Raw genomic sequence first — 25,983 nt, forward strand, 5'->3', positions numbered from 1 at the left:
GCTCTAATTCTCTGCTGCAGAGCTGTAGAGATGTCTGCCTTCTCCTGAGTATAACTGAAATAAATTGCACTCGTCTCACGGTGCTCGGAGCGCAGTTCCACGTAGGAACTGTTTTCTTTCTACCAGCCGAGAGAAGGACATTGCAGCTCAGCCGAGGGGGAAACCATTAATGTTCACATCCTGTCATCCTGTCAAAAACCTGTCATCTTTGGGTAGACACACACTTCGACACATTCTACCAAACTACACCCGCTGTGATATGTTTGGCGGGTGTAGTTTGGTAGAAAGAAAATAGCTTGAACGTGAAACTTCTAATGACGACACTGACGCTGAGTTTTTTAGTTTTTTGCTCGTTTTGTGGTGCCCTCAGTGCTTTTTATTTCCTTTATTTTCAAGAGAAGTCAGACATTTCCAAAAAATGACTATACACTTTTCACCTGAGATGGACAAGATGCTGAAATGTGTTGTGTTTAAGGTCAGTGATGCAGGGAAGGACCAACTTTCTGTGAAGTTTTACTCGCCTCTCTGTTTCCACTGACATGAGAGCGATTAGAAAATCACACGCATTCCTTTCAGGGTTGATCTGCCCCTTTAATAAATTTACTGTTTGAACTTTTAAATGCCACATCAGGTGTGTGTGTGGGTGCTTAAATGCCACATCAGGTAATGAGGTCATCAGTCTGCTGTGAGGCTGCCGTCCTCAACTGCATGTGGGCTTGCTGGTGGTTTGAGAAAAGGCCTCGTTTTCAGCCGGTTTGTCTCCGTCTGCAGATTGATGCCGAGAGGTCGCCGGACCAAGTGTTCGCCCAGATCTGCCGCTCGATGGAGTCTGGCTTCTGATACCTACACCTTCACACCCCAAACTCTGCAGTCGAGGAGGGTCCATCTAAGAAGACCTTCTCTCTTTCTCTCTGCCGTCACCCCAAGGAGACTCACTCGCATAACCTCACACCTGCGCCAGACTCATTGAACTCCAGTGGTATGCATGTCTTACCTGCAATCAGTGAAACTTCTCTCTCTCTGCTTTTTGACACTGACAAAGCGCCTGGTTGTCACATTCTGCTTCACAAAAATGCATCCCCCCAACCCCATCCCCTCTTCTGTCTCTCTCTGTAAAATCAACCTCAATATATGCTGCCAACTGCCACACCAAGGCAGATAACTGTACTGAGAAAAATAGCAGTCCTTGCTGTGACTGAGAGCATGCTGGAAGTGAAATCTCGCCACCTTCCCACCAGAGGAGCTGAGCAAGGTTCCCCCTGCCATACTACAAAGTGGAAATGTCAGTGTGTACTCGTGCTCTCACGCACAGCACCTTGCTTCTTATTGTAACAAGCATGCAAGAGTTAAAAGTTAAGCTTAACTGCCTTTTGTGCATTAAATTTAAAAAGGAAAAAAAAAACAGAAGCAAATAAAGAGTATTAAGATTACTGCATTTGTATGTTTCCAAGCTCATCGTACAGGTGCGTGGTTTGGTATTTAACATTCAATAAAGCCAGTGCATTTGCTAAATGGAGCATTTCTGAGTGTCCTTTGGTGTGGTGTGTAGCGTGCAGCATCAGAGCTGAGCTGACAGCGCCATCTGCTGGTGAGAGGATCACAACAAAAAGGCAATTAAGTGATAAGTGTAACAGGTCAAGACAGGTGAAATTCCCCTTTCTGTCAGGATAAAGAAGTTTAACTACACATTTAATCTCTGAGATATCTACACATAAGAAAAAGGAGTGCAATTTTAACAGAACTTTTAGTTTTTCAACATGATAAAGAAATGCAGCTGTAAATGAAAGAAAGTTGAATTTAAATTGTAAGAAATGCATGTTAAATTTCAGGAAACGTTTCTGTTCATTCACAGAAAATATCCTGTTACTTTTTACTGAGCATCTGTTAATTACTTTGGTGTAGTACGGATGGCCATGGTGGAGGTCTTTATCAGTAGGAGAAGATGCAAAACTTATTAAAATAAAAGTCCAAAATATATGCACCCTGCCTTATTTTCCAAAGATTTTTACGCCCCTCGGGCCTTATGTTTTACACCCCTGGTTTAAGAGTTTAGCGTTTCAGTTAAAATACACAGAAAGATCATTTGGACATGTAAGAAGTATGACGAGAGGGGAGGAAAAAAAGAAGCACTTTCACATCTTCCTGACAAACTTGGGTCAGGAAGAACAAAATATCAGCACTGTTGGTTCCAGCAGGTGGAAAGAGGCAGAAAATTAGCTGTCACACAAAGTGCTTCTCTCCCAGTGAAAGGTCACCAGCATGGCTTTATTCTGCAAAAGGACATTTCCTGTGTTTCATACCACAGTGAAATTGCAGAAGAAAGTCTATAGAACACTTGCACGAGAAAAAGCTTCACCAAGAAGCACTTAAGATTTAATTGACAGCAATAAAAAATATTTTACAGTTAACATTTTCATTCAGGTTCTGGGAGAGACTCAATTACTCAGCATCAATGACAGGACTGCCTCATTATGGCCAATATTAAAATTGCATCCAACCCCACTTAATGTGACAGTTATAATCTAGAATTTTAATACACATCATTTTGAGCTTTTATTGCGCTTTTTTCCTTCTTGGGTGATTATCTATCCATCCATATTTTTACTCATAACTTCTTTTCCTCATTTGTTAGAACTGTACTCACCACTTTATAAGCCAGCTAAAATTCAAGCCCTCCTAAGGGTCCCTTTGATTTATCAAAACGCTCAGGATTCAGGCTAGTTCATCTACTCTTGGTTCTGTGTGATCCCAAGCACAGAAGCCACACCCACCCGGTGTTCAAAACAGCCGTTTCAGAAGAAAGCTGGGTTTAAGGGTGTGTGAGGACTGAACCGTGAATCAACTAAAGCTATTCTAGCAGAGTCAAAATCAATTACTTAGTTCCTAAAAATGATGTGAAGAATTTGCTACCAGTTTGCCAGGGTTCAGGGTTTGATATAAAACTGAGAAAAACACAGATTAATCCTGCTGAGCCAAACTCAGGGTGACTTTGATGGCTGATAACAGAGGAAGCACGGATATAGAAAAACTTATTTTCACATACTTTTATTTCCACGGTTCTCCTAGCATTTTTTAACATTATTATTTTATTTTTTTACATAAGAACAGACTGTTATACACAGATATTGAAGCAGGGCAAAGGGGGTGAGGGAAAGAGACAAAAACCATACAAAATGGTGTCTACTCAAGCACAACAAAATCTATGTGTATAAAATTGTGTGGGTTGCTCCACTGTGGTGCACCAACCACTACCTCAATTATTTATCTTTTTTTAAATAGATTAATAAAAATACAATCTTTTAAATGGACCTTTAAGGTGGACTGCAAAATTAAAGATCTAGAGCCATGATGACTGGATCAATAAAGTAGGACAGTGTGGGTCAACGGAGCCACGCAGGAAGGGAGAAGTTGTGGCCAGGTTAAAGGTCCCTCCCCCACGCCAAAACAACAGCCTCTTTTTTTTTTCTCTTAAAAATGGCACACAGCATCTAGCGCTGGCTACTTTTCACCATACACTTGTACACTCAACATGATCAACAACGGCACACACTGGGGGCGGAAAAAGAAGAAAACAGGTGTTTGTTGTGTATTTTCCGTTCACACGCCTGCCTTCGGAAATGTTTGCTCTCCGTGCTGTAGTGCTTCTTGTTAGACATGTTTTAGTGGAGAGAGCAAAGGAAAGGGAAACAGATGAAAGTTTGTTATCTGTGTGTGTTTGAGAGGTGAAGGGGGTGTAGAGAGCAGCGTTTGTGTGACAGTGGTCGTGATGGCTCCATGCTGAAACATGGGAGCTCGATCCGTTTTAACACATACAGATTTGTCTGCAGAACAAAATGTGGATCTGCAGCCTGGGGAAAAAAAGAAGAAAACAAATGAAAACAAAAACAAAACAAAAAACACTGGCTTCAACCACAGTGTCTGCTGAACTTCACCTGCAGCACCCCAGACGTCTGCTGAGGACACCGTGGCTCATAAATACTCAATCTACGGATACCTAGCTAGAACATTTTCACTCTTGCATAACACAGAGACCACATACACGCATAAAACCACCTATGTGTATCTCAGTTGATGACTTCACAGTCCACTATGACGTGCTGGTTGGCCACCCATCACCATTAGGTGGCGCTTCACCAGACTGATCATCAATCCTCCAGTTTTGAAGCAGCACAGGGAGGTAACTGGAGGGCGATGGGGGGGAGAAACGGGGATACAGGACAGCCCTGCTGGAGTCACGGAGCTCGGGAATGTCGTGTGCCTTCTATTTTCTTTTTTTGTTTGTTTTTAAAAAATAGTGTATCGTTTTCAAATCACGGATCCGTTGAATAACCTGGCTGAGGTTGAGCAGGGCTTCCCCCCCCCCCTTTTCTTTATTTTTTCCTTTTTGAAATATTTATTGAGGAACCGTCATGGCCACCCTTTGCTCAAGTCAGGGAGGTCAGTTACCAACAGCCCCCCCACCAGCAGCACTGGTCTGCTCTGAGGACCCCGGCTGTCTGCCTGCCTAATGGCCTTCCTGCCTGGCGGCGGGTTAAGCGGTTATCTTGGACTTGAAGGATGGAGCCATGCACAGAGTGGCCTGTGGGATATGTGGAGAGAGCCTGAAGCTAGGGGTGCCTGGGACCCTGTCATCTGTTGGCTGGGAAGTAATTGGGGTCCAGGTAGTTGTAACCTGTGCTCTGCGGCAGGCAGTAGTCCCGGTCCAGGAAGGTTTCTGCCTGGTACACTGGCTCCAGGTGGTGGTTAGGCTTGTGGGTCTCAGTCTTGAACAAGCTGGAAGATAAGGAAATGATACTGTAAGAACCACATATAAGCAATTTTCCAGCAAGTACATTTACTTTGACATATTGGGTCTCACACTGGAAAATTTTCACTGAGGGCTGTTTCCCCATAGATTTATATAGAACTGGAAGCCTTTTTATAACTACACTGCCACTGTGGCAGTAGCTATTTAAAGAAATGCACGTTTAAGGCACTTCAGTACTGTCTTTCTTTTTTAGACCCACGAACTACAGCCATCTTGCGTTCCATCTACCATCTATGGTAACTACACGCCATCAGACAGGTAAATCACGTGTTGTACTGTGAGATTAACTTGTAGTGTACAAAAAGAAAAACATGCAAAGTCAATGATGACTGCAGGAACCTAAAAATGTTCTGTGGAAAACCTTAAAAAATGAAACAAAAATGGGGTTCAGTTTAAACTAGCTTTTAGTGGGGGGATGAATGTTATTTAGTGAATGGCATACCACAAACAAATGCAAAACATCCTGTGTTTTCATTTCCACCATGTTAAATGTGTTAAAATGTCAGCAATATTTTCATCATTGTGCAAAGCGACCAGCACTGTGTATGACTGTTTGGTAATAAAGGAAGTAGAGCTGACCAGTCGGAGCAGTTGGAGCAGAAGTCAACAGAGTTGTCAGGCGGACAGTCCTGACAGTGCCACCGCACACCCAGGATGGGCTCCATACCACAGACGTCACACTGCACAAAACAAACACAAACATATTCATCATCCACAGAACACACTCCCACAAAAGTATGAACATATTAACACCTTCTCTACACTACAAACTTGTTTCTGAAGGCCTTGGAGTAATTAAAAGAATTATTATTCAACAATGCCATTAAAATGTGCACATTTCTTAAGTTCATTTTAAAGCTTTAGGCAGAACTACTTCCAATATTTCACAGCCTCCAGTAGTTCTATTGGGACCTGTTAAAATATAGTTGTTACAGTTTATTTATCGTCTTATGATAACACATTAAAAAATAAATATTTCATCTGCCGCCAACTTGAATTTATTTCCCCCTCAGGGTGCGACTTAAATGCATAACATTTTGAGGGAACATGTATATGCAGATTCCTGATCTTAATGTCATCACGGCGCAGTCTTTACCTTATAGCCTATGTGCCGGATCTCAGTCTTATCCTCCTGGATCTCCTGGAGCTTCTGTTTTTTCAGACGTTTCAGCTGTAAAAGCTCTTTGTATTCTGGCAAACTTCTCAGCTCCACAGGTACACTCTCTTCATCCTGTTCAGACAAACAGGATGTTGTTTGACAGTCATCAGGAAAACCACGTACATAATATTTCCTCAACAACTCCAAGGATCTAATCTAGATGCTTTTTACCCTGCAGACTTATTTACAGCCCGCAGCGATCAGTCTAATTTTAGCTGGACACAAGCAACGTATCGATAAGAGAGTACATACTGTCTTTCAGCCTAAAGAACAAGAGTGAAAAACATGGTGTCCTTTACAAAGACACAGCTACCTCCAGCTATTTGTATGAAGAAAAGAATAAAGCAAACAAAATGCAGCGTTTTATTTTACAACAAAAGCATCACACTTCTATGTTTTGACAAGGAACAGCTTTGTGAGTCCAGTTAGGCTGCCGACGCACTTTCCCTCAGCAGACTTTCAATCTTCCTGCAAATGCGACCAAAATAAAAGACAAGCTGGTGAAGCGAGAAATTACTGTGACCCACGCTGGCAACACCTTTTTGACTTTACTCCATACCGGCGGTGTCAGAGGTTTCGTTAATGCGCTGATGGAGACGGTAGCCTGTGTACTCAGCAGGCTGCAGCGACCTGGTTTCACTAAAAGGTTACTGCCATCAAAGGCAAGAGAAAGAAATGTCAGCTCCTGGATAATGGCGAGCACCAGGAGTTGCGCAGTTCAAACAGAACGAAAGGAAAGTCTGGTCAGGTCCCCTGCTCTGATTTAGGCATTTTTAAACAGAACAAGCAGCCGTGATTAGAGTAAAAATCAAGAGTTAAATGCTTCCCTTCACCCAAATGTGCTAAAGTGGAGCTAAAAAGAACAGTCTCTAAAAAAGCATACGCACGAGAGCAGAAGAGGAACACAGGTGCAGTAATTTTATTTAAAACCGCTTTAAATGAACTATTCAGGTATAGAAACAAATTCCCAAAAGCCCGTAACACATGCTTTTAGCAGTCTTTATCCTACAGGTCACTGCTTACATGAGAAGGAAGAGGGTAAGACTGTAAACAGACAGAAAAGAGGAGGAGTCATGAGGTTCATTATGCAGTAAAGTGACAAATAAAATGGGAAGAATCAGTGAAAACATGATAAGTCACAAGAAAAAAAGAAAGACAATAAACCTTTGAAAGAAGAAAACACACTGAAAGACAAAAGACTGACCGAATCATCAGCCGAAGGGTCCTGCACACTGTTGTAATATGCTGAGCGTTCATCATCTTCATCCATGTAGACTGGAGGCTCGTAGGAGGTCAGGAAGGTGGACGGCCGGTACAGGTGTTTGTTAAGGTGATGCTGCCGCTTGCTGGATGCCTGGAGAATAAATAGGGTTCGTTAGAAGAGCGTAAACAAGGCAAATATAACAAGCAGTTAACAAATTAAGTATGTTTGTTGTCTCTAAACTACAGGGTTGTGCAATATGAATGAAATTAGCATTATACTATTATAAAACGCATCCCTGGTGGTTATAGTCTTGGTGTGGTAGTTCATTCAAAACCAGATATAATCAAATGTAATCATAATGTCCAATTTAAATGGAAAACAACAGCTGTAACACAAGACAAAGAAAAGCTTTACTAAATGGCAAAAAAAAAATGAAGACAATCTTAGTTGATACTGTCAGCACATCTACAGTGATATCAGCATACGGTGGCTGAAAAGTACAGAGGGACTGCAGCACAGAAGAGATGTTTGAGGCAAACACGAAATGGATGACATTGCATTATTTGTCCACTTGAGAGCAATAAAAAGCTTCGTTTTCAACATCACGTTTTATCACCCTGTTCATATCTTTGCCAGCAGGCACAGAGTTTAATCCAGTCTCCAGCGAGCGCCACACAAACTCCCATTCTTATCATTAAAATACCATTTAACTGAAAGCTGATATGACAACAATGAATTAGTTACCCAGCATAAACTTTAATATTCAAAGGCAAAACCATTACTTTCAATGAGATTACTTATTCAGTATGGCTATGAGAGGGGGGGTGTAGTAATTGAGTTACCTTTTTAGTGTACATGCACAGGTTGGGTGTTCTTCCAGGCACAGGGATACCAGCTTTTGTCAGTTTGATGAAGTACTTTTGAACCCTACTGGCAACCTGGAAGGTTTTAAAAGGGAGATGGTTCTGTTAATCATTTCCAACTGAGGAGCAGCTGCTTGAAGCATAGGAGCTCTCTCTCTCTCTCACACTCTCACACACACACACACACACACACACACACACACACACACACACACACACACACACACACACACACACACACACACACACACACACACACACACACACACACACACACTCCAGGTACTTGTAGGGGGTGCAGTTAACATACAAGTCAGCCTGCCTTTTACCACTGACAAGCGTACACTTTTTCGATTTAACAGTTTGTTTTTTGCAATTTCAAAGTCACAACAGGACAATAAAAATAAAAGGAAAGATGCTTTTTTGAGCTTCTATGAGATCAAATCTTTTGGTGCATACATCTACAAATATTCTAAACTAAGCTGCTATAAAATGTAACTTAATTGAAGTTGATCCTCATTTTCTTCGTCACCTGTTTTGCTGTTCGATTGCCCAACTCATCAGCAATCTTCTGCCATCTTCTGGATTCGACTTCCTCAGGTGGGAATTTAACAAGAAGCTGCTCCAGTTTTCTCTATCAAAACACACAAAACATCAGGTTAAAATTATTGCTTCATTCTTTAATGTTTTTAATAAATCTAACAGGTGTTGACAAAAATCATGTTTTGTTTATTTGGTGGGGCGTTTTTCATTAGAGGGGATAAATGAAAAATACATAGAACTGATCACCTAATCATGGTAAATCTAAATTAAATCTATTCAATTCTATTTTATTTACATAGTGCCAAATCACAACAGCAGACACCTGAGGGTGCTTTATATTTTATGATGAAGTCCTACAATAATACAGAGAAAGCCCCAACAATCAAATAATCCCCTTTGAGCAAGCACTTGGCGACATAAAGTGCATAAATTAAGACGTATTAATAGCGCTGTACCAGTTTTAAACAGGTCTTAAGTATTTATTTTCTGAATTATGTTTGATTTCTATTTTACTTGCAAACATCCAGTTTTATGACGATCAACCTATAACAATCTAAACCACTCTTATGACAAATTGTTGCAGCGTGCTACAGAACGTATGAGCTCTTACACTCTTGCTACCTACCTGTTCTTCCACAGTCCACAGCTGGTTAAATGTGTCGGGTTTATTTGGATGACAAATCCTCCCCCTGATCATCTGTCAAAGCACAAAAGTGGCAGCCATGTTAGAAGACTGACACAAGACAAAAAATAATGGGCACACCACCATTTGAAGAGCTCTTTACATATGAACTGCCTGGCACGCTGAGTCAGTCAGTTTGACAGAGAAAGCCTGGCTGTCAGATGTGACTTGAGATGTGTCATTGGGAGGATGCAGAAAAACACCAACTCTTTTGAGTGACAAACAAAATCCTGTTAGGATTCAGAGAGTGTAGTCTGAGAAAATGCTAATGTGTCTGCACAAAATAAACAGGGAGAGCAACAGAAATAATCAAGGAGTTGTTTTCTTAGTGCTAAGTGCTTTGCCACGTCTAATCCCAGCAATCAATTAAAAGTGAAACCTTGCTGCCGATACCATGTGGGAAAACACAAACACGCACACACAAAACAGAGGCTAAGAATAAGACTTAATCAGAGGAGTGGGGGAGAGGTGTGCTCCTCATGTTTCCATAGATACCATCCTTTGTGCTCACATGCGCTGCATGTTTAACTCTGCCAAGAAGTAAGAATATGAGGTTGGAGGAGGTGTAAAATAACGTGACGATTTGTAGGGTGACCTGCAGGAGATCAGTGACTCACCAGCTCCGGCTCTTAGAAACTGATGTCACAGAACCTGCACTAATGATATACTGGGAGATAACTGCAGCTGTGATGGCAGCACCTTGTGAGTGTTGTGCAGAATCTTTTAGTAAGGACACTGAGGTGTACCTGCGTTTGCCTGCCGTTCTCGGGCGCGTCACTTGTGGGTAGAGGGGAGTACATTGTGGAGGATTCACCTTCCTTCTTGGGCTCAACGGGACTTTTTGGTCGAAGAGGCAAACCTGGATAGGGAGAACAGATGTTTCCTTTGACAACAAGAAAGGAAAAAAAATGCACATACACTTGATAATCAATCTATTAACAGCTCAAGTCATTCACACGTGCCTTTGTCAAAGATCAACTTTAGCCGCCTGGTTTTCCGTTTCTTGTCGCAGAATTCTCTTTCAAAATCCCCGAGGCCTGAGGTGTACTGCTCCCAGGCAATGTCAGGAAGCTGGACAACATGCTGAGGACACGGCAAGCCTAGATTCACCTGAGGATCGCACAAATCAAGGGCCAAAGTCAAGTTGAATCTTTAGCCTAGTTTTACTAAAGCACATCACAACAGGAGAGGAAAAGACATCCACTATAGTCCCCCCCCCCCCCCCAAAAAAAAAAAACTCTACTGGGAATGCTTTATACACTTGAATCTGCTACTTTTCTGCTGTGCACTTCCAGGCTTTGTGCACAGCACTTAGCTGCACCAAAGGCATTGTTACCCGTTTTTGCAGCTGTTCCACAAAGCTGATGGGATCGGCAAGCGCCTCTCTCTGATGACGCGCCAATGTTTCAAGGTCCAGGATGGCCTGCGTGCGCTGAGCCTCGAGAACTCCAATAGTCTGCAGCAGTCTCTGATAACTGACACAGTGGGGAGCAAGGTTAGGCAAGAGTAGAAGGAAGACACTGCTTACATTATTTAACCTGACACTTGCAATGCTGCAGTGCATCAAACTTTTAGACCACACACCATGCATAATTCAACAATGTTGCTGAGAACCTAAACAGTTGCACAAAACATGACCCATTTTCAAAAAGTTCCAACCTATTCTGCAAAGAAAATATAAACGGTATTACTGACTCCATCTATGTGATTATCACCACAGTGGCTGGAGACTATGCATCTTCTTAAACCAGATGCTATAGTAAAAGCCTAACAAGTGTAGAGTTACTGATCTAATGAAGCCCATTAGGGACTCTAACTGCACATCTCTCAGATTTCAGACCAGATATCAAAACCTGTGCATGACAAACATTTGGGTTTTGAAGCACTTCAGGAGCCTTGAGTGACCTTTCCTCTCACACTCTCTGGGGCAATGGGAGAACTGCAAACTGAGCTGTCAATGACTAATTGTGCTAGTGACTCAGAGTCCTTACAGTGCGAGCAGAGCCCCAGGAATTGACAGGAACGTGACAGCATCCTACACAGCTATAAAGTAATGCAGGTGCTCAGTGGAGCAGAGTGGATCAATCTCTACTAACACAACATGAATGAAAATCAATGCACAGGACACAATTTCTACGACAGAAGTCAGCTTTGTTTAAAGTTGTGTTGGGCTTCTTGGCTTGTACAGCATCCACTTGATCTATGCATCGATGAAAATTCAGTCTGTCTATGCATTAGTGGCATCAAAACTACTTTCTGTGATACTAAGCGACTGTGATTCAATGTATTAAAAAAAAGGGAAAAAAAAATCTGCAAAAGAAAGCAGTGAGAAGATCCATTTTGAGGGAGACTTGGCTCTTCTTCTCACCACTCTGGACACTTGGAGAGTGTCCAGAGACAAGTCTGGTGTTCCATTGCCACCTACTGGGCCCGAGGTCCACTGACAAACATCACTGCCAAAGAAAAGCTGGCCTGTACAATATTAGTGCAATGTTAATGTCTGATAATTGAGAACAGGGATCTACTTAATATGTTTAGGACAGAGACATTCGTCAAAATCCACAAAACTGGTGCAAATATAAGATGTATGAATCAAATTTGTGCCAATTCTCCACGTTCAGCAACTCCAAAGTGCCTCGTCATGCCTTCCTAAAAATGACTCCTGGCTGCATTGATCGGAGGCTTTGAAATTCTCCTTACTCAGCACAACCAAACCTTGGCATGGCACCGAAACTTGATCAAATTATCAGGCAACACAAGAGCAGTGAAATCTTATTCTAAGCCACTATCCGAATATGAAACATTTACGGATATTAAGTGTTCAAAGACAAAAGAACCCCAGCAGATTATGTCTCAAAGTCCTCCTCTACCCCTCCTCCTGTGAAGATGTACAGCAAATCAGACGACCTGCCACAGCGCAGTTAGCAGAGCCTGACTGAGCGCGGCATGGGACATGTCCACCAACATAAACATCTCATCTTTCAGGACAAATAACAAAAAAAAAAAAAAAAAAAGAAAACCACAAACAAAGATCAACACTGAGAAATCCTTTCTCTAAGAAACAGCTCAACGTACCGAGAGAAGAGATGACAAGAAGCAATCAGCATAGTAATTTTACAATCTCCTCGGGCTTTGGAAGAGTGACAAGTGGCAGTTAATTCACACAATAACAGTCCCAGATTGAAGGTGGAAATTAACTGCTGAAACATGGGAAACCTAAACAATAAGGCGGGAGCTATAGTTAGACGTTCCCGCAATTACTGGTGGACATATTTAAGCATTCTGTCTGCGAGTTGGCGGTGTAAAAACCCACGAGCTTCAACAGTAATTCAGCTTGTAAGCTTGAAAGCAGACTTGTAATCTGCTTTCCAAAAAGACTGTTCAATGTTTTCTTTTCATTATATTTACAATGTATTGTTTGTTTGTTTTAAACTCTCCATTCTAACGTGTGATGCAACCAGGATCTTCACACAGACTTCTGTGGGTGTATTCATCTTTATTGCACTATAGTACAATTTCTGAGCTGTTTGTCACTGACTATGTTTGGCCCTTTTGCACTCAGAGGCTCCTCTTTGGTGTTTCCATACATTACTGCAGTACAAGATCTACTTTTGAAGGCTTATCTATACAATGTTTATATGTATTTTGTACATATCTTGTGTAAGAGTGATAAAAACCTCAAGCCAGAAATAGGTGAGATACACTGCCCTGCTATATTCTTATATATTTCATACAGACTTGAACAAGCTCCCCTATAGTTGAACAGGGCCTACATTGTGAATACTGCTGAGAATCGGGACTAGGGCTGGGCCATATCATACAGTTCATGGTAATACCGGTATAATGTTGGGCAACAATAAGGAAATGAAATATCGCAATAGAATACGGGTAAAACGTGCATGCGCAGTGCCTTTGTTTTCAGACGCACATGGCGGAAAAACCATGGCGGCGACGCAGAATGAGAAGGGCGAAAGCGGATCGTTGAATAAAAACGGATGAACCAGAATTGGTTTGGAAAAATGCTGCAACTTCAGTGGTGTGGAACTGGTTCAGCTTTCGTCCGTCAGATACACAACAAAGCACTATTTTTGGTAGAGCATGCTAGCGGGCCGTCGTTATTACCGTGTTTTTTGGAAAATACGGCACACTTAAAATCAATCCTTTGATTTTTCTGAAAATCGACAGTGCCCCTTATAATCCCATGTGCTTTATGTATGAATTCTGTTTGTGTTTACTGACCTTGAAACGATTTTATGTACACGGCGCTCGAAAATCTGTCAAATGTTTCAGTACGACTTTGCTAAGCTACGAACCCGCACCGCTTGATGGATTGTCGGAGCACTACGGCTGTCGTAGGGAGGAGCCTCGCGGAGTGATACGTACTGTGCTTCAACATAATATTACCGTATTGTGTGTGTATAACCTCTTTTTAAGTTTTGTGGATATTATACATGGTTATGCTGAGGACATGTCGGCCAGTTTCCACTGGAAATGCCTTTTGGTTAAACTGTCAGCCAGGAATTTGCATTTGCACTGTTACGTTTTTATATAACTTTAATGCACATAAAAAACAGCTGCTTGTTTAAGTGAAAATACATTATTAGTGCAAAAAACCCCATCAAAGTTGTGGAGTTGTAAAGTATTTTGTCTAGTGTCAATTATATCGCCAGTTATATCGTTATCGCAAATTTTCAAATGTATATTGTGATAAATATTTTTGGTCATATCGCCCTGCTCTAATCGGGACCATTTTTATTCGTTTAGCCTTTTTACCTAACTGTTCTTTATTTATTTTTTTGTTTGTTTGTTTTTTGATGACTACAAAGCATATTTGTAATTTAAGATATATAGTAACCACCCTGCTCTTTTTCTGACTGTTAATTATAGGGTATAGGGTTCAGTTACATGTTCTGACTGGATCCTTTTCCTATGTGATAACACAAGTACAAGTTACCCTAGCCAGGCAAAGGTTAATTATTCATCCTTGAAGGAGAAACGAAGGGTTATTGAAATCATTAACAGAAAAGGAAGAAAAATATTGCTCTACTTGTCAAATCTTTGCCTTTTTTTAAAAAAAAAAACTAAATAGTGAAATTTTTACCTATTCAGACCTCAAATGTATCAAGCCAGGGGGTTAGAGGTTTTCAATAAGGAAAGGTCATAGGGTCACTTCACTTTAAAGAGTCAAAATCCAAAAACAGTTTTCATATTATTTGTATATAAACTTAAAAATGCTGAAGCATTAAAAACATTAGAATAATCTTGGAAAAGAAAAACCCTCAGTACTTCAAATGCATCGCTGGTTGATCAAAAATATATTGATAAACATTTGCAAGAGCTACATCAACAACAGATTAAGAGAGCACAATCCACAGGGGAGCTCCCACATACTCTTTGTTGTGTTTAAGAGCCAAGTGGTCCGACTCGAAGTAATACACGTCTGGCTCCTCTTCCTCCTCCTCCTCCTCCTCCTCCTCCTCCACAGCCTGGCTTTGTGTCAACTCCTTGCTGTGTTCGGCCTCTTTCCCCTCTATAAATCCACCATCCTCACCACCTGCCCTGTCCCCAGGATCCCCAGACACCGGCTCCTCATTGGAGTGGCCAATAGAGTCTGAGGGAGCTGGCTCTTCCACCATAGGGCAGTCCTCCTCCTCCAGCCCAACCACCACCTCCCCCTCTTCCCTCAAGGGACCATTGTCTCTGGGAGGAGAGCTGGGCTTGGAGGAGCAAGCTTTTCCACTGGACACAGCCCTTCTGGGTGAAGTCCGCCGAGTGTATCTGTGTTCATAGAGCTCTGTGAAAGAGGTGGATGTGCTGGAAATAGAAGGGTTGCACTCTGGCTCTGTGGGGGAAGGGGGTGTTGTTAGTGGGGATGTGGTTTCTCCTGAGTTGCTGTTGTTGTTGTGGATTGGACTACTGTTCATATTAGTGGTGGAGAAGGAGGTGGAGGCAACAGATTCCTGCACTGGTGTCAGCAGCCGTCCATTCGTGTCGCTCTCGCTATCCATCACCTGCTCCTCATGAGCCAGACAGAACGAGTCACCTACTACGTCAACCTCCATCTCCTCCACTTCCTGCTCCTTGGCCACTATCAACTCAGGGACAGAATCATCCAGAACACCCTCAGATATTGGTGCAGATGAGGATGGCAATTCTCCTGAGCCAGAAACCTCCATATGCCCAGGGACAGAGTTTCTACAAGGCACAGCGGGATCAGGGGATGAGGGAGTCCCTGTCTGACTGCCGTTGAGCAGGGACGAGAAATTAGTATCAGGGGTAGGATTTGAACTAGACTTTTCACCAAGCGTGTTTGATTCCTCTGTGTTATTTTCTCGGAGTCCATTAGAAGCTTTGTGGGCATTTGGGAACTGAGAGGCCCCATCACACTCCACATGACCATCCTCTGCATCGTCCCCTGTGAGCCCACCTTCCTGTTTACTGAGGATAGGTGAGGCAGGAACTGTGTTAGCAAAGTTCTGGCTGGGTAATTCCTCACAACTGTTGTCCTTGCTAAGCTCTGGGACTGAGTCAGGACTTTCGGGTTTCACAAGCTCAGGGTCCTTCTCCTGTCCCTGAGACTCTCCAGAGCGAGAGCATCGCTTGGCCCTTTTAATTTGAGGAGAGGCATCCCGCGCCCCGTTCCCTCCATCACAGTTCTCTGACTTTTCAGGGCTAATGTCTTTTTCTAAACATGACTGGCCTCGCTTCCTGGAACTGGTCCATTGATCGGCCTCTACCAGAGAAGCATCAGAGTGAGTTACATTTCCCTGCAACAAGGCCTGTTGTTGGCCATCCTGCGAATAAGTGTCCGGTGTCTCATCATGCTTTGTCTCCTGTTTAGCATCCTGCTTTGACTCCTGCTTAACGTCTTGGTTTGACTCCTGTTTTGTCTCGTTTTTTGATTCCGGCTTGACGTCCTGTTTGGTGACCTGCTTCGACTCTGGCTTGACGTCCTGTTTGGCGACCTGCTTTGACTCCGGCTTGGTATCCTGTCTGGGAACCTGCTTCGACTCCGGCTTGACATCCTGTGTGACGTCCTGCTTCGACTCCGGCTTGGTGTCCTGTTTATTGTCCTGCTTCGACTCCAGCTTGACGTCCTGTGTGACGTCCTGCTTCGACTCCGGCTTTGTGTCCTGTTTGTTGTCCTGCTTCGACTCCGGCTTGGTGTCCTGTTTGTTGTCCTGCTTCGACTCCGGCTTGGTGTCCTGTTTGTTGTCCTGCTTCGACTCCTGCTTGGCGTCATGCTTCGATTCCAGCTTGGTGTCCTGCTTGTTGTCCTGCTTCGACTCCTGCTTGGCGTCATGCTTCGATTCCTGCTTGGTGTCCTGCTTGTTGTCCTGCTTCTTCTTGGGCGAACGGGCCCTTGGCAGTGGAGACACTGAGGTCTCCTCTGGCTGGGCAATGCTGCGGTTCCTGAGGGTTCGACCACAAAAGTTCTCATCCAATCCATTGAGCCCCACTGATGACCTTGTGACGCGCGAGGAACGGGATGCGGCCATACTATGGCGAGTGCCTACAGTCTCCTCATCTTGGTGCTCTCTCCTCTGCAGCCAAATGCGGGCACCTGCAAGATACACATGGAGAAACTTGCACTTAAATGTCAATCTAACAACTGAAAGCTATAAACATATGCAGCTCACTGTTGCATTAACATCACAGTTTTCAGTTTGACTGGTTTCACTGGACTTGCATGCTAAAAATGAATGCATGAACAGTACCCTGTGGTGTTTCAAACAGAAGCATGTACCAGAAGGCCTTTGTTAAATACCACTCGGGTCATTGCTCACACCAGAGGGGTATTGATTTATTCTGTCATTGTAGCTAAGCAACACCTTCTGTCCACAGGCAAATCTAGATGTCTTATACCAGGTCAGTACACAGGGAATAAATTCAAAAAGGGGGGGAGATCTTACACTCGCACAAGGAAACAATCATGTCAGATGTTCCTTTGTGCCTAAATGATCAATCAGTCTGTACACACGCCTCAAATGGCACAGCTTTGAGGCTCATTTGTATGTGACTACAGCTCAGCAAGCATTTTAAGATATGAAAAGACCACAAGCACAGAAACAAGGCGTTTAAAAAAAAAAAAATCCATCACACAGATTGTGTATGTCTGTTACAGCAAGGGAATATGTATTTCCTCCTTGCAGGCATTTCTGTTTTTTGTCACAAGTAAAATGAATGTAGTTTAAAGGTTGACTGATTTCTGACACTATAATTCTCACATCCAATTCAACAGAGATAACACTGCAGACACTGTTTTGTCATCATACACTGCAGGCCATTTATCTCTTCATAACAGGTGTGCCAACAGGCTGCTATCCTTCCAAAACTTATCACAACATACAAAAATTAAAATCCTCTGGGAACAAAAATTCTACATATAAACCATCATCTGCATATAAATGGAAAGCCATTTTGTGCCTTTTAAAAATAGAGTAAAGGGGGGATGAGATATAGGGAGAAAAGCAGAGGTCAAAGTATTAATCCCTGTGGTACCCCACATGAAACTAAAGCTGAGGATGATCTGAAATCCAAAGGACTTGCACAAAACGTTCTCTCAACCAGGTAAGACCTAAACCACTGAAAAGCAGTACCACGAATACATAGTTCATAGTACCGTCAGTAGCTAGTTATTACACATGTAATATTACACATCAGGCAAAGTGTCTTCCTAAAGTCTACCCATATTTTTTTCTCCATATACAAGAAAAAGTCTCAAATCATCTTAATATTTCTCTTCACCTCTCTCTGATGTGATCCATTTGTGTGGGTGATGGCTGACCCGCACTATATTGAAAATACAATAGCAACTCATCTGCAACTAAATGGTAAATGAGCTGGTTCTTATACAGTGCTTTTCTACTCTACTTGAGCACTCAAAGCGCTTATACACCCAATTACGCACATTTGTACAAGCACTTTTTCTACGTAAAAGTGGGTTTTTTTAATCTAACATTCAGCCCCTGATTATCTGGTGACTGCAATGAAAAAAAATCTGTTTGCTGTCGGATTGCAAGTAGCTGCGGCAACCAACTGGTCACCCAGAGACTGAACCTCAACCTCTAGGCAATCCCTTATGGCTGCAAGTCGATTACAAAGGTAACCTATCTCCAAACAAATTGTCGTCTGACTCTCACTGACTGGAATCACTCTCAAACAGACTAAAGTGCAGACACGGAAAACTGGAGACCCGACAGCCAAGTATTCATTCCTGTAATCCTTCTTCCAAGTTCACCACCTGGTGCACATGGATAGTTTGTGCATTATAATGTAAATTACCAAATTTCACATGGACCCTAGCAGACTGTCATACAGTTCATGAATACAGACAGATTCCCAACACATTGCAATCAGCCTGAGTCAGTCTGCACTGATGGGCAAAACTTAACTGTTTGTAGTCTGATAGTATCCCTATATAAAAGCAAGACTGCCAATCACCGATATCATTTTGTAGTTAAATTGCCATCACACAGCAACTATGTCACAATTTGTAGAGGTATTTATTAACGTGTTTTAAATCTATGAGATTCTGAATGATTTTTAATGTGAATTTCTCTGTATATAGATGGCAACGGATTTGCCATTTTCACCAATTTATCACAGTGAACTGTTGTATTGTCTCAAACAGATTTCATGTAAATGCTAACTTGACCCAATTGATTCGCAAATTTATAGCAGACTTGTTGCTCTTTTATCATCATTTTGATTGAGTAAAGTTGCTTCGAAGACTGCAATCAACTGTGAGTGGTTGCAGACGTCATCATCATCTTTGAAGCAATTCCACGGCAGCAAGATCAGAAGTTCATTGCACACAGCTGCAATAATTTTAGTCATGCTGCAGTCTCCAACCACTGTTTTTTCACAGGTGATTGCAACATGAGGGAAAAGGAGAAACTAGTGCCACTATTAGGGAGTTAGGAAAATAATGGTTTAGTCAAGCCTGATGTTATATTAAACATAAAGAATGATTCCCAGCCTCTTCCTCAGGCAGGCCATCGTTTTAATTTAACACTGATATCAGCAGAGACCCAAAGCATCGCTATTAAATCAGTAATACAAAAAACTGGATCACTGCATCTCTAATAAATTCACACATATAGACAGCTAGTTCTTGTTTCTCTCAGCATTTTTTTTTTTATGAAGCATATTGCATAAAGATCATGGAAACAAATTAATACAATTTCTCTCTCATATATCTAACAAAAGTCATGGAAGCATTGAAAAAAACAACAACGAAGGAGCTTTCAAATTGTAATTACAAAAACAGTTTACACTAGATTATGTTGTCTTACAAAGTTATTAAAACAAAATAAGTCAATTAACTCCACAATCAACAACTTCAAAAAAAACCCAAACCAAATACATAAATACCTTACTCTAAGTACAAAGTATTAATAATCAAGTTATAATTGCCCACAGAAAAATGCAGCTAATGAAAGGGAGATTGTAAAGTTCCTGCTCCAGTTAGGAGACTTGCTGCTGACACATCCTCTGCATCATGGTCCAACTAATAAATCTAACCACAAGGACAATAAAAACAACATGTTAGAGGTCATATTAAAGTGACATTCAGCAAGGTATGATCTCACTGGATGTCCTTTTATAGATGATGGGAAACAGTAGTAGCCATATATCTTGGGGACAAATCGCATCAATTAGCGCCATGGACGAGGTGCTCATTTACATTAATTCCCAGTACATCAAACTGTGAGCCGACCTCCGTCAAAACTGATTTAAAAGCTCCTTGTCTCCCATACTCGGACAGTCCCTCCCTTTTCCCACACTGTGCTAACACAGCACCATCAAAGCCACAGAGGCTACTCCGGCTACAAATACATTTTGATAATACTCCTTCAGGGAGCTAACAATAGTCACCTGAAATGAACACTACCACATGCACATATTACTCACACTCTGCTAAAGAGCCCAGCTGAGAAAACTAATGTGATTTGTCCATGCATATAATAAAAGAGAAAGAAAAGCAGAAAACGGGGAGCAGGAGGAGCAGGTTTTTTTCAGACAGAGCGCTCACCCTTTGACTCAACACGACAAAACTAATTAAGCCGGCTCATCTGACCTGCTCCCAAAAACTAGGAAAGCTAATCACTACATCAAAAATAATTAGTGCTACAGCTGGGCTGAATAACTTTATAAAACATTTGATCACACTTCCACCTTCCTAATAATTAACACGTTCCTGGCTTAACTCACAGGGCCTATCTTAATAGTTAATATTAAGTTCAATGTTGCATTCGGGTACCAGATTCCACAGTTATTAAATTAAAGTCGTCATTACATTGTAAATCTGACTAGCCTGCCCAACATCAGGTTCAAACTACAGTCAGACATGCCTAGCAGAAGTGCAATGACTGGAATGTTATAAAATCAGGTGACTTGCGTATTTTCCCATCCCGGCTGTTACCGAGTGGGTACAGACGAAGGCGTTCTAGAATAACAAACATTAAACATCCTCAATGACATGACTCTCCTTGGCTGTGGAGCCTGTAGTTAGCAGGCATTAAACTACTCGCCACAACAGTGATTTCCTAAAGTATAAACACTGTGCAAGTTAAAGTGTGTTTATTTTATTTAAAAGGGACATTAACATGAGCAAATGAGACACATTTAGACGGCTTGTTTCATTTTCATCTGCAGTACCCAGCAGGCTAACTGCATTTAGAGAGAGCAAACAAAAACAAACAGAAAAGAGCAAGAATTATTTGAATGTTAAAAGATGTTACCATATAACATATTAAACGAACGTTAAAGATCATTTACAAAACAGCACAGACAGAAAACAACACAAACATGACTACTGAACCAGAGGCGGTGTCACCGTTACAATGACACCACTTCCTATTATGACAGCATTTTTGATTATCCAGGAAACAGTGATTTATAAAAAGTATGTTAGTCAGTTCTGTGGGTATAGTATTCCAGGTATGTGCTGCTCCATAAGAGAAAACAGTCTGCCCAGAAACACTTTCTCAAAAAATACAAAAACAGTTTAGATCAGTAATCGCAAAAACTAGCAAATATAAATAGATTTATAGGAGACAGAAATTCACAGATTGTTTATGTTGCAGGGTTCAACATAACCAATGGCTCTATGGCCCGGGGCCAGTAAATATATCTGATTAGTCAGCTGCTGGTCCATTTGAGTGTTTCCATCACAGCAAAATGGATGAAGCAAACATTTGATTGTCCATCTTTTTTTTTCTTAATGTCAGTATTTTCCCCTTGTAGTCTAAAACAGTGGCTTTCAAACATTTTATGACCAAGTCACACCAAAAGGCAAGCCTTCATACCATCTGTACTATCTTCCAGTTGTCTTTTAAGTTGTATACTGTCAGATGACAGCATTCTGGATACCACATTTTCAGCATCTGCAACTACAAGACACCTACGATTTAGATCATTCCTTTTTTGTGCGAAAAGAACCATGCATCACAATATAGTTGACACAAAATCCCAAGGCACTTGTCTCAAGGCAAACTAATTGGGAGTAGGGCTGGGCCATATTATACCGTTCACGGTAATACCGGTATAATGTTGGGCAACAATAAGGAAATGAAATATCGCGATAGAATATGGGTAAAACATGCATGCGCAGTGCCTTTGTTTTCATACGCACATGGCGGAAAAACCATGGCGGCGACGCAGAATGAGAAGGGCGAAAGCGGATCGTTGAATAAAAACGGATGAACCAGAACTGGTTTGAAAAATGCTGCAACTTCACTGGTGTGGAACTGGTTCAGCTTTCGTCCGTCAGATACACAACAAAGCACTATTTTTGGTAGAGCATGCTAGCGGGCCGTCGTTATTACCGTGTTTTTTGGAAAATATGGCACACTTAAATTCAATCCTTTGATTTTCTGAAAATCGGCAGTGCCTCTTATAATCCTGTGTGCCTTATGTTTGAATTCTGGTTGTGTTTACTGACCTCCAAACGATTTTATGTACACGGCGCTCGAAAATTTGTAAAATGTTTTAGTATGACTTTGCTAAGCTGTGAAGCCACACCGCTTGATGGATTGTCGGAGCATTACGGCTATCGTAGGCAGGAGCCTCGCGGAGTGATACGTGCTGTACTTCAACATAATATTACCGTATTGTGTGTTTATAACCTTCTTAAGTTTTGTGGATGTTATACACGGTTGTGCTGAGGATATGTCGGCCAGTTTCCACTGGAAATGCCTTTTGGTTAAACTGTCAGCCAGGAATTTGCATTTGCACTGTTACATTTTTATATAACTTTGATGCACATAAAAAAAACAGCTGCTTGTTTAAGTGAAAATACATTGATGATTTTATTTGCACTAATAAAATTGCGGAGTTGTAAAGTATTTTGTCTCGTGACAATTATATCGTCGGTTATATCGTTATCGCAAATGTTCAAATGTATATCGTGATAAATATTTTTGGTCATATTGCCCTGCTGTAATTGGGATTCACTGATATAAAAGTGTAATACTAAAGGAAGCATATGAAGCTATTAAAAGAATGCAGAGCTTGTTAGTGCCACAGGAAAACACTGAAGGCGGCTATGACTGTGAAGCAGTCGTGAAGCTGAACCTTCACACATTTGCAACTGAAAATAGAATTGTGCACAAGCTAAAATACATTTCAAGGTTAAAATTATATAAGGTTCATTCCAACAAGTGCTTCTTTTTTCGGTAAAAAGGTTGATGAAAACAGTCATTATAACACAGGTGTAAATTATGGTGGAGCTGCAGCTTCTACACACACCCCAAGAAGCAAATGGGCAGTGTTTGCTTCCGTGGTGGAGCCTATACCTCCTAACATTTGTTTTAAAGGTTTTGTTAGCACCTACCCAAAACAGAAATCTATAAATTCTGCAATATTTTATAAATTAAGCTACTCAGCCATATATAAAAATATTAAAGCTTAAAATGTCTGTCGTTCCCCAGGGTACATCACTGTGTTAACTTTTGCTGCAGACCAAACCTGCTTGGAAGCAGTTTTTGATGGAGATTACAAATGAGCGTGTGTAAAATTGCCACATACTGACAAATAAATCCTACAGAAAATAGGATCACCACTCCTGGAAGAAACCTGAGACCGCAGGGTAAAGATAGTCTGAGGGTCTTAAGTTTTTCAAGAGCCCTGATAAGAATCAATAAGAAATATAAGTTACCAGAATCAACTTTAGTCATGCTTTTTTCCCCATTGCGACAACTGTTAAATGATTCTATTGTTCTATAAGTCTTAATTATATAATCCTTATATAGAACACCAACTTGTACTTATTAACCTTAAAATAAAATCTGAGAAGGATGAGCCTACTTTGAATTTATGTTATTTATTTTGTACTTGCTCTTAAACAATTAAACACCACAGAGGCTGCAGCTGTAAAAATAAGGCTATAACTTTCCTGCTTTCCTTAACTTTCCTTTCCTGCATGTCTAACATAAGAATTTAATGGAATATGCAGTAATCTGTCAGAATCTCATGTGTTAATGACATAGCCACAATGCTGATGTGTCTATTAACTTACACGGTTACCATTTTTCCAATTTTCCTTCCATGCTTCAATTAGGCTAGACTTTATTAATACAAAAATCAGTGGCTGTGCTGACAGCAGACCTGTCCGTGTTTGCGGCTGGTCAGACGCTGCTGCCGCCACCGTACCTTTCTAGGGAAAGGAAACTCTTTTATAGGATGCTTCGAGCTTTTATACCCACCTTTTTATACCCACTTGAAAAAAAGATTTTTTTTTTGGTGATAAACCACTCTGTGACTAAACTGCTCATAAGTCATGCCAGCATTACAGCCATTATATCAGATTAAGAGCCACAAGAAGACACTGTTTTGGTTAATTTGCATTTTCTCTCTCTAGTATATGAGAGAGTAGACTCAGCCAAGGATACATGGTTGGGATTCATGTTTGCTTCCTATATAAACATTTGACTGTGATGTATTCTTCTCCATGAAATAAGATGTATTAATCTCCTGATCTTTCTAGAAACACACCAGCCATTAAACCCACAGCTGCCAATTTACCACAGTAAGGTGTGACAGTGTTATTTACAGTACTAACACCATATTGCAATGTACAGTCACCGATCTTGACACGCCGAGATCAATTTGTACTCACAGATATCCAGAGCATAAGCAAAGATTTTGAGTGTGAAAGACATTGTATGTAATTAGAGGACCCATGTGTTACTGTACTCTCAAATCAACCCACTTCCTGCCCCTCTCTAAAACGCTTGTTTGGTTGTAGAGTTATGTTAACACGTGGTGTTTTTGCCTGCACTGTCTTGACAGATGTCTCATTTGCCATCACATAAAGAAGCACTGCTTTCACTAAGATAGCAAGCCTGTAAACTCCCAAAGCTGTGCACTAATAATAAACACGCAACTCACGAGCAAACTCAACTGTTAGCAAACCAGCTAATCTAAACGTGGGTAACAGAGTTTGGTATGATGCATGTGTTTTCTGATAAATAAACGAGCTCTGTGCCATTTTACCGTCCTGCTGGGCTCATCGTCTCCGCTGCCGACCTGAAGTTCAGCACTTCCACTGGGCCTACTGGCAACCAAACATCCGCGAAGTGGTGCTGGTGCACATTCCGATGAGAATCGCTCAAATCCCTACATCTCAGCTAAATCAACTGCCGCGAGCTCCAAGCCCACGAAGTTGGGAGGCACGAGGATGCTGTTTAAACTGACGACGAGACTGGACGGGGGCGCAGCAACAGCAGCAGCACGTGCCAGCCGGCTGAGTTGAAGACTAGTTTTTGCAGCAAAAAAAAGTTCACGATTAAAACTCACGACCACACGTCTGGACAGAAACAACCCAGTTATTTCACAGGGAGATTGCGAATTAGCTAAACGTTAGCATGCTCCAACTTCCAAGCAGACCTCAGTTGACCTAGCATGCCGTTTAGCGGGCTAACCATACAAAACTAACTTACCGTTAGCTCTCGGGGGTTAATTTAAAAAAATATATATATATATTAACACTTGAGACACCAAGCCGCAGGCTGTGGCACCAGCAAAATTAAATTATAAATTATTATACACGCTCCCTGTGACACTCAACGGACAAGTGTGCTGCAGTCTAACGGAACATTTTCCCCTCTTTCTGTTGTGCTCGACTAGTTAGCCAAGTTGGCTAACGTTACCTGTGCTAGTTCTCCCGTTAAGAGAAGAATCGTGGCGATTCCTGATGAAGCCCCTCTATTACTGACACCTAGCACATGCTAGCTAGCGCGACATCGGACAGGGGCGTTAAAGCCACAAATAAGACAGCACGTAGATGGAAGAAATCGCCGCTAACACGTTTTCGCCGAGGTTTATATGTCCAGCACTGAGAAGTAGCATGATTAGCAACCAAGCACTTGGTAACCAGCTAGCAGCCGAGGCTAGCCGCAGCAACCTGGCATTAGCTCGGCGAGCTAGCTGATTGTTCCGCGCATAACTTTGCCGATGTATTTGTGTACTGCCAGCAATGGCGGTCACACACATTTTGAGTGGGCTAATAAATTCAGGTTCTGTCGTTTGCTCCACCACAAGCAACGAACTGGAGGCACACTTCTAAACAGCTTTTGTAGCTTAAGAATTACACATACCTCACTTCCGTAAATTTGCTGCACGCTCGGCCGCAGCCATGTTTTCAATCCAGTCAACTAGTCGGGGTGTGTGAGCAGCAAGCGCTCTCTCGTCAAAATGCAACACTATCCTGTACATTTT

At 41.7% G+C, this 25,983-nt stretch overlaps 2 protein-coding genes across 4 annotated transcripts in view; one reads left to right on the forward strand and one right to left on the reverse strand.

The window, feature by feature from the left end:
- ak5 (adenylate kinase 5) overlaps positions 1-1,512 on the forward strand; it is a 106,401-nt gene extending 104,889 nt beyond the window's left edge. Inside the window, exon 14 of the mRNA XM_085254678.1 lies at positions 772-1,512. Within this exon, the coding sequence (XP_085110804.1) occupies positions 772-840 (69 nt within the window). The 3' untranslated portion in view covers positions 841-1,512. The remainder of the gene's footprint in view (positions 1-771) is intronic.
- Positions 1,513-3,029: 1,517 nt separating this feature from the next.
- Positions 3,030-25,968, reverse strand: zzz3 (zinc finger, ZZ-type containing 3). Of its 3 annotated transcripts, none has more exons than XM_085254674.1 (12): positions 25,863-25,968; positions 14,650-16,822; positions 10,595-10,733; positions 10,221-10,368; positions 10,005-10,117; positions 9,202-9,273; positions 8,566-8,667; positions 8,013-8,108; positions 7,171-7,320; positions 5,904-6,038; positions 5,387-5,487; positions 3,030-4,773 (listed from the first exon to the last, which is right to left on the reverse strand). In XM_085254674.1, the coding sequence occupies exons 2-12, from the start codon at positions 16,755-16,757 to the stop codon at positions 4,629-4,631; spliced, it is 3,309 nt and encodes a 1,102-aa protein (XP_085110800.1). In that variant the 5' UTR covers positions 16,758-16,822; positions 25,863-25,968; the 3' UTR covers positions 3,030-4,628. The 3 variants fall into 3 exon arrangements, with proteins under 3 accessions (XP_085110800.1, XP_085110801.1, XP_085110799.1); XM_085254675.1 differs by lacking the exon at positions 25,863-25,968 and adding an exon at positions 25,416-25,676; XM_085254673.1 differs by lacking the exon at positions 25,863-25,968 and adding an exon at positions 24,760-25,391.
- Positions 25,969-25,983: the final 15 nt, after the last annotated feature.

This window comes from Mchenga conophoros, linkage group LG18 (genome assembly GCF_057382185.1).
Source record: "Mchenga conophoros isolate Kocher_MC1m ecotype Shallow Benthic linkage group LG18, M_conophoros_male_GT1.1, whole genome shotgun sequence".
NCBI classification, from domain to species: Eukaryota; Metazoa; Chordata; class Actinopteri; order Cichliformes; family Cichlidae; genus Mchenga; species Mchenga conophoros.

Coding starts and splice junctions, on each gene's coding strand:
- zzz3 (XM_085254674.1), bottom strand. CDS start 16,757: ATGGCCGCATCCCGTTCCTCGCGCGTCACAAGGTCATCAGTGGGGCTC. Junction 8,668..9,201: donor TGTGGACTGTGGAAGAACAG/GTAGGTAGCAAG, acceptor GTGTTTTGATAG/AGAAAACTGGAGCAGCTTCT. Junction 6,039..7,170: donor ACCCTTCGGCTGATGATTCG/GTCAGTCTTTTG, acceptor TTGTCTGAACAG/GATGAAGAGAGTGTACCTGT.